Here is a 9147-nt window from a genome sequence, read left to right as displayed (position 1 = left end):
TATCAGAGGTGTTCCCTCAAGCTCTTAACCATTCCTTTTTATTATAAATGACAAAGCCCTAAAACATGTATTTGTGCCACAAAAGATTTACATACGTCATAAATTTCACTTTGTAAACTTGCAGAGCAACTACTATGTGAAAAAATTATGATGAACAGCTTTGGTATATCCAGAGATAAGAAATGGTTCCTATTCTGTGCTTCCATTTGCGCTACTCAAGGAAGGTTTGTATTTTTACAGCGGAAGGGAATCAGGTTAAGGTTAGGTGTTTACTTATTTATATCTCAGAGTTCTTAGTCTCCTGTAAAAACATCAGGCAAAAAGCTTGCTTAAAATGATACTTTCAAGGATTTCGGTTCGTTCTAAAGCACGACCACGGATTCTTTATGATACTGATTTACATAGAAAGGCTAGATCTGTCACTGGACCTAAAAAAAGAAAAAAGAAAAAAAAGGGTTCGTTTTTTTAAACTGGACTCTGTTCCAGGAGGAGCTCGGTGCGGTCCGGGTTGGCGCTTCTTTAAGGCCGGGCCACTCGCTTCTAGACTCCAAGGATTAGAGACCGTGGGAAGAGCCCAGCTCTGACAGGCGGGAGAGGGCGCTGGTTCCGGGCCCCACAGCGTACAGACCGCCGGTCCGGGCCTCTGCGACCCCAGGTCGCGGCAGAGCAGGGGCTGCGGCCCCCACCTAGCGAACGCTGCCCGGAAGCCTGCTGGGCGCGCAGCCACGTTGTCTGGTGCCTGCCTTCCGGGATCGGCGAGGGTCAGCGAGCAGCGCAGCGCCCTCTCGGTGGTCAAGAAGCCCTGTTCCGGGATAAGGGCCACGAGGGCGGGACTTGGGGCTGTGCGGGCTATTTCCTCACAGCGTGGACAGTCACGGTGAGAGGCCGAGTTGGAGTCAGGGAGGGGCGCCACATGGCGCGACCTAGTCTGGCTTCAGTTTGGGGGGGGGGCCGTGACGCAGTGTAGTGCGGAAAGCCTACCGCCCACACCAGGGAAGGATGGGTCAACTGACGGAGGTTTCACCACAGCCCACACGCCCAAGACAGGGAATTTGAGAGCACATGTGGGAGGGAGCGGAGAGAACAGGCGGCTCGCAGAGAGCATGCTCTGTTTTGAGAGCCAGAAGCGGAGAGCCAGGCATGCGCAGTGAGCCCAGGGTGGGTTGGCAGCGGGGAGGGGCTGGCGTGAGCGGGTTTATATGTTTATCCGGTTTTCTGGGTGGGCGGTCAAAGCGCAAGCGTTAAGGGCGAACGGCGGCGGAGCTGGGTAGTGGAATGCGCATGCGCTGAGCGAGCCGGTAGCGCTGGGAGGGTGTGGAGGGGGCTCTCGCAGGAGAAGTAGGGGAAAAGGGAAGCGAAGGGAAAGGAAAGGGCGGGGGGAGGGGGGTGAGTGTGCTCTGCGCACGCGTGCGAGCGCCAGCGACGACGGCGGCGGGGGAGTCTTGGGGATGACAGTGGCTTTGCCCGTTGGGGTAACGGTCGTCGTCTCCGGCAGGGCTTAAGGCGCCGCACAGCCCGTGGGGTCCATTACGGCCGCAACAACCGGGGCCCTACCGAGACAGAGTGGCGCGTGGAGTCGGGGTGAAAGCGGCGAGGCACGGGGGGAGGGGCCTGCGGCGGGGCCTGCTGTGTGCGCTGGGCGGCGGCGGGGCCTGCCTGTGTGAGCGCTCGCCTGCGCCGCGGCCGAGCGAGGTCCGTGGGCGGCGGCGGCGGTCGTGCGTGGTGCAGGCAGTGTTCGTGTGCGGTGCGGAGAAGATGGCCGGGCAGTGAGGGGCGGCGCTTGCGCCTGGTGACCTCCGAGGGAGCGACTGAGAAGCGAGGGGCGCCGCGGCGGCCCGGCCGGGCCTGCTCCCCGCCCCCTCCCGCCGCCGGCCCGCGCACTTCCTCCCCGGCCCTCCCCTATCGGGTGCGGGACGCTCTTGCCCGCTCCGCCACCTCAGGGACCAGCAGGGCTGTGAGCGCCGGCGCGGAGAGCCAGGCACAGTGTGGGCTTCGCGTTCGATATGGAGAGAGCGGCGGAGGCCGCGGCCAGCCGCAGCGGTAGCGTTCGTCGTCGCTGCGGCCTCATGCTGTAAGATCGAGGAAGCTGACGCCGGAGCGATCGTCCCTGCTGTCGCCGCCGCCTCCGCTCCGGGCGCTGTGATGGAGTAAGGCCCCGCAGCCGGTGAGAAGCGTGCCCGCCCCTTGGACCGGGCCGGAGCCTGCTCCCGTCCAGCTGGAACTGAGGAGGTCCCTCCGCGTCCGGAGATGCAGCTCGAGCGCAGGCCGCCCGCCGAGCCGCGGGGCTAGACTGAACTCTGAGTCCCGGCCCGAGCGCGGTAGCCGCCACGTTCTGCGCCCCGCGGCCGCCCGGGACGGACTCGAACGCTGGTTTCTCTACTTCGCTTTTTTTTGGTCTGCAAGTCTCAGGGACGGAGGAGGGGCGCCAAGGCCCCCATGTGTGGGAGGATTGCTTCAGCCTCGCAAACTTGCACGGATTTTGGTTACTATTTTGGCCAGTGGTTCTGCTCTGATTTCCTCCGAATTGTTGCAAATTCGCCATTGTTCCGTGGCTGCTCACAAAGTTGGATCCGGAATTTCTTTTCAACCGGGAGCCAACGGTGTCGAAGTGTCTGCAATGAACCCCGTGAATGCTACTGCTCTCTACATTTCCGCGAGCCGCCTAGTGCTCAACTACGACCCCGGAGACCCCAAGGCGTTTACCGAGATTAACAGGCTCTTGCCTTACTTCCGACAGTCCCTCTCGTGCTGCGTTTGCGGTGAGACGCTTTTTATTGTTCCTTTTTCAAGGCTTGTTTTAAAAAACCTGGGTAATGGTGACAGGAGTGGTTCGAGGACATGGTAGTTTGCATTAAGTTTTTGTGTTTTGTGCAGTGTACACGGTCATTAGTTTCGAAACTCGCCGAAGGACTTATGGCATTTCAGAAAGACAGAACCCTTCTAAACCGCTTTGTACAGCGGCCTGGACGTTCAAAACTGTTGAATTCGCCTTAGATCAATTCCTTAGCATTTTTGCTGGTGGTTTTTTAAGTGACGTGAAATGTTCATGCATTGTTTTTTTTTGTTTTGTTTCGTTTCTTAATCTTCGGTACAAGAGTTGATTTAATATCTCCCTCGGTTAAATCTGGTTAAAACATGTACATGTGGCATGTTTGCATTTCCCCAAACTGGTGTTATGTGTGGGTGTCGGTATGATGTGATGCGCCCCCAGCTTGTGAACTCGTGAGGAACTTTCCCCCAGGTTCTTCCAGAAATGCTTTGACAGTTGGACGGTAAACAGTGAGCCAGGGAATACTTGATTGGGTACTGCATGCTTTTTAGCTAGTGGGGTTTTTACAGGATTGCCTTTCTTATATTGTGGCCTGGTAGAAAGATATTTTAGGCATTTTTATTCAAGAATACTAATTTGTGTTGGAGAGGATACTTTCAAGTTATTCTTGAGAAGTGGATATATGCTAAATTATCTTATCTAATTGAAGCGCCTCGAAAGTTATAATTTGGATTAACTGTATGTATAATAATTTTTTTTTTTTAAAAAAAGTAGACGAATGAAAGGGCAGCAGGCCAAAAAAAAAAAAAATGATAGTTTATACTCTATATTCTTACTCCGCCAAAAATTTTGAGGTTTGGTGATCTTGCTTGTTTAGTCAGAACTTGTGAAATTTAGGCATTTCAAGCTTTCACTTTATCTTAAATTAGAGAAAGAGTACTTTTGCGACTGTATTCTTTTGAGATTAATCCAGCATTTTCTGAATAACTCTGGATCAAGGCATGTAGGGAGTGCAGAAGAGGTGGATTGTATTTTTTTTTTTTTTTTGCACACCAGGTACTTAATCTCATAAAAATTTAAGTAACTGTGTTAGAATGTGATTAAGTTCTACTGTGACTGGTAACAGACACTTAACACCTTTATAGAGAAGCACTTGCCCTGAGCAAATCACTTAAGTAACTGCCCTGGGCCTCAGTTTCTTAATAAATGAAATGAAGAGTTTTGGGCTAGATTCAAAGTTTCCTTTCAGTTTAAATTTTACTAATGTAAGCATAAGAATTTGGGTTCATGGTACCCTCTTATCCCACTCCCACTTTTTATGGAATGCTTCTTTTTTGATCTTAACAGCTTTTGATAGTTTGTGGACTGCTGAAAAGGAGCTGCTGTATAGGCTTCTCCCCAAACCTCTCTCTTAGGTGGGATTGCTGTGGTAATGATGGTAGGGGTGATGTAGGAGGAAGAGGGCATAGGGCAGCCCACCTGGGCCTGCTGGAACTGGAATAAGAGTGATGTCATTGTCCAGGTATCACTTGAAGATCTGGTATGTCTTCTTTTTACTAGGTAGATGGGATTTAGCCCTCTAATTTATGAGGAAAATGATAGTTTTGAATTGTGTAGACTTGAGCTTGCGGTTTTAACTTCTTATCAATTGGTTTAGGATAGTTGTGGTCTAATTGAACATTTTCCCAGATTCTATCCTAGATTTAAAGAAAACGACATTAAAAGTTAAAACTACATATTTAAATAGTCTCCCAACTGTAGGTTTTATTATTTTAAAAACCAGTCTTGGCAACATAAGGGGAATTTTTCTGACAGTGGAGCTTTGTAATTATTCCTTCTTTTTCAGCTTCCCTCTCCCACTATCCTATGGAAGAGATTTGTGGATTCTACGTCTCTCTTATAACTGAGTAGCTGGCATAAAATTTCAGCAATTTGAATGTAGGTAGCTTCAGCACCCCACCCCACCTCCAGCCCCCATGTAGTCTGTGGTTATCAACAGGGTAAAAAAATCAGTTATTTGAATACCGATCCAGCAGTTAATCAATTTTATATAAGGTGCTACCCTAGACACTGTTTCTTAGTTGAAAAACATAATAAACTCATTCAGATTACTAGGGCAATGTACATTCTTCTTTTGTGAAGGCAATAGCTAAAAGTAAAGTTAGTTCCGTGCTCTCATCAGGGAGTTTATTTCAACAGGCCCTCCAACATCTATCTGACCCTATCCTACCTTTTCAGCATATTAGCAACAGCTTTCTTACATAATTGCTCTGCTTCAGCCAGGTTGATGGTTTTGCATTTTCAGACATACATGCATGCCTTATGTTTTTCTCTTTTCCTCACATTTTATCTCTGAAGTTCCTTCTGTCTAAAATACATTATTTTTCTCCCTGTGGTCTAACTCATCAACTCCCTCTCTCTTCAGTAAGTTCTTCCTTGCTCACTCTAGTAAAAAGTTCTCTTTGTCTTTTAAATCTCTGTAACTCTGTGTTCCAGTAAAAGGCACTTAAAACTCATTGCAATTTTTATGTCTAATTCTTCTGATGCATTAGGGGAAAATACTATTTTTTGGGTACATTTTTATACTTGTCTTGCCTTATGCTTTCTCTTCTGTCCTGTAACTTGCATGTAGGATTAGAAAGAAAATGAGAGGAGGTAAGGGAGGGAAAAGTAAAAGGCTTACAAACTTTGCAGCTATGCTTCAAATCTTGGTTCTCCTACTTTTGTGTAGATAAGTTACTTTACCCTTTGCTTCAACTTCCTTCATCTACAAAACGGGGATGATTATACCTTTCTCAAGTTTATTTCCCCAAATTTATGTATATTATCTGTGGGTTTATTTTTAGGAGGGGGAAAAACCCTTTGAACCCATGAGAACAAGTCTATGGACTTGGTATCTGGCACATATTGTGTGCTTAACATCTCACACTTGTGCAGAAGTAGAGGGAAGAGGAGGTGAGAGAAGAGACTGAACTGTCAGGTCAATTATTGTCAAACCTACACTATTCTCGAACTACATGTTTTATTATTCTTTGAAATGTTAATTAGCTGATTATCACTGTTTGTTTTTCAATTGTAAACCTTCTGAAGTTTCTAGTGAATGGGATAGCAATGCTCCAGAGAATTACTGTCTTTTCTAGGTCACAGAAACAAATTTCTGTGGGTACTTTTTTTTTTTTTAATTTTTATTTATTTATTCATTTTAGAGAGGAGAGAGAGAGGGAGAGAGAGAGAAAGAGAGAGAGAGAGAAGAGGGGAGGAGCTGGAAGCATCAACTCCCATATGTGCCTTGACCAGGCAAGCCCAGGGTTTCGAACCGGCGACCTCAGCATTCCAGGTCGATGCTTTATCCACTGCGCCACCACAGGTCAGGCCTGTGGGTACTTTTTGTGTTAGTTTTTTTCTCTTTCTCTAAATGTTGGAAGGTGCTTTATCATTTACCAGGAACTATAACTTATTTTAATGATATGGGACTTGATAAATTTTAAGGTGTGTGTGTGGCAGAAAGAGTCAAGAGAGAGGGACAAACAGGAAGGGAGAGAGATGAGAAACATCAATTCTTTGTTGTGTTTTGGTTCCTTAGTTGTTCATTGATTGATTTCTCATATGTGCCTTGACCCGGGGGCCACAGCAGACTGAGTGACCCCTTGCTCGGGCCAGCGACCTTGGGCTCAAGCTGGAGAGCTTTTGCTTGAACCCGATGAGCCCGCGCTCAAGCTGGCGACCTTGGGGTCTCGAACCTGGGTCCTCCGTGTCCCAGTCTGATGCTCTATCCACTGCGCCATCGCGTGGTCAGGCGAGATTTTTAAGTTTTTCATTAAACTTGTCAGTTCTCAAGTGACATAACAAGTCTGAATTTACTTAATAGTAATAATTGTGGACCTTCTGGACATTGAATTTCTCATTTATAAAGTGGACAGGGGCTAGTGATGAGTGTTTCCCATTGAGTAAGGGTGATAAAGGCTGAGAAAGTTTATTTGAATGTGAAGGATTTAAAGTCTTTAAAACTGTATCTTTTCTTCCTACTTCTCGTCTTAACATTCCACTAGAAGGTAGGTGGTTCCCTGAGGGTGAGAGCCTTGCTTGTCTCGCTCACCATTGTAACCCTGCAACCTATAGTTACTGGTTTAACTTGTCCAAAGGATGATATTACCATTAAAGAGAAAGTTTCAAAGTTGGAAGAATGTGCTCTCAGAACAAAGTACTTGCCCTAAAATCAAATAAATTTAGCTTTATTAGATCCCTTCATTTTCTTTATTTTTCTAATTTTGCCATTGTTTGTTGACCCCCTTCCTTATCCCCACTGGACTTACTGGAGCAGATTTTTTTCTTTTCCAAGTGAGAGGAGGGGAGATAGACAGATTCCCACATGCACTGGAACCAGGATCACCCGGCAACCCTAGTCGGGGTGGATTCTCTGCCCATCTGGGGCCAGCTTGCAACTGAGGCAGAGGCTGTACAGAGCTATCCTCCGTGCCTGGGGCTGATGCGCTTGAACCAATTGAGCCATGACTGCAGGAGGAAGGTGGGGGGCAGGGGAAGAGAGAGGGAAAGGAGGGTGAAGGGTGGAAAAGCAGATGCTCGCTTCTCCTTTGCCCTGACCAGGAATTGAACCGGGACCTCCACACGCCTAGCTGACATGCTACCACTGAGCCATCCTGTGGTCAGGGCCACAGATGATCTTAAAAGTTTTTTCCAGTCTCGAATTTTGATTCTCTTTTAATAGAATTAACTTTCATTTTGACTAAAACAATTTATAAATAGCAAGGCTTTTCTGAAGTGAATTTTGAACATATAATTTGGGATGTCTTATTTTAAACCAAGTATCTTATTTTTGTGTGTGTGTGTGTGTTTGTGTGTGTGTGTGTGGCAGAGCCAGAGAGAGCCAGAGAGAGGGACAGATACGGACAGACAGATAAGAAGGGAGAGACGAAAAACATCAACTCTTCGTTGTGGTTCCTTAGTTGTTCATTGATTGATTTCTCATATGTGCCCTGACTGGGGGGCCATAGCAGACCAAGTGACCCCTTGCTTGAGCCAGCAACTTTGGGCTCAAGCTGGTGAACCTTGCTCAAACCCGATGAACCCGTGCTCAAGCTGGCGACCTTGAGGTCTCGAACCTGGGTCCTCTGTGTTTTATCCACTGCGCCACCGCCTGGTCATGCACCAAATATCTTTTAGATAAGAGGTTAAATTAAAAGGCCATTTGAATAATTGTACCCAAATGTTATAATTACTAATGTTTTGTATTTATATATATTTTTCTCTAGCCATGAGTTCATTTGATCCTTAAAATTTAGTTTATCTTGTACTTAAAATTTCTTTTATTTATTTTTTTTATTTTTCTGAAGTAAGAAGCAGGGAGGCAGAGACAAGACTTTTGCATGTGCCTGACCGGGATCCATCCAGCATTCCCACCAGGGGGCGATGCTCTGCCCATCTGGGGCGTTGCTGCTGTCAACTGATGCCATTCTAGCACCTGAGGCGGAGTCTGTGGGGCCATCCCCAGCGCCCGGGCCATCTTTGCTCCAGTGGAGCCTTGGCTGCGGGAGGGGAAGAGAGAGACAGAGAGGAAGGAGGGGGGGGGGTGGAGAAGCAAATGGGCGCTTCTCCTATGTGCCCTGGCTGGGAATCGAACCCAGGTCCCCTGCACGCCAGGCCGACGCTCTACCACTGAGTCAACCGGCCAGGGCCAAGCCCCCTTTTCCTTTAGTAGTTACTCAGGCTTTTTTGTGTGGGGAGCTTTGATGCCAGGATAAGAAATTTGACATTTATCTTGTAGACCTGTTTTTTTTTCTTTTTAAACTGTGTTCTATATGTTGCCTAAAGTTAAATAATCTGGAGGGCTTGTTAAAATGCAGAATCCCAATTATCACATCAGATTAAATGAATTAGAATTTCTTTGAGCAGGGCCTTGTAATCTGCATTTTAACCCTGCATCTTGAAATGGTGCAGGGGATTTGCAAATCACTACTGTAAGCATTTGAGAAATGATGTTTTAAGTAGGAGAGTGATGTAATTGAAATTCTGTCTTAGAAAGGATTGATTAGTAGTAGAATATGGGATTGTTCACTAAATAGTGGTGGCAGTGGAAAGGGAACAGCATAGATAATGCTGAGGGAAATTTTTATCTTGCTTATGGTTATAACACTTCAATTTTTGAGATGTACTGTATTACACTTTGTCATGATTTGGCATATTTCCCTGTGAATAGATTAAACCAGACATTTCCTATTCCATTATTTATAAATATGTCTAGCACAGTGCTTTCACAGAGTATATATACTTGATAAAATGTACTGAATTATATTTAAGATCTGACAAAACTTGGCAGTTTGAAGGAGTCAAAAGTAACTCAGTTCATATCAGAAATTAAG

At 46.6% G+C, this 9147-nt stretch overlaps 1 protein-coding gene across 3 annotated transcripts in view; it reads left to right on the top strand.

Moving 5' to 3' along the window:
• The first annotated feature begins 258 nt into the window (after nt 1-258).
• The window catches only part of MSL2 (MSL complex subunit 2), a 32006-nt gene continuing 23117 nt past the window's right edge, over nt 259-9147 (top strand). Inside the window, exon 1 of one of the 3 annotated variants that reach the window (XM_066244976.1) lies at nt 259-877. Coding sequence is in view for 1 of the 3 variants with exons in the window: in XM_066244975.1 (XP_066101072.1) it covers nt 2618-2759 (142 nt within the window). In the remaining 2 variants the exon portion in view is untranslated. The other 2 variants (XM_066244977.1, XM_066244975.1) reach the window with 2 other exon arrangements.

The sequence above is a fragment of the Saccopteryx bilineata genome, chromosome 10 (assembly GCF_036850765.1).
Source record: "Saccopteryx bilineata isolate mSacBil1 chromosome 10, mSacBil1_pri_phased_curated, whole genome shotgun sequence".
Lineage (NCBI taxonomy): Eukaryota > Metazoa > Chordata > Mammalia > Chiroptera > Emballonuridae > Saccopteryx > Saccopteryx bilineata.
This window is presented reverse-complemented; position numbering and strand designations above follow the sequence as displayed.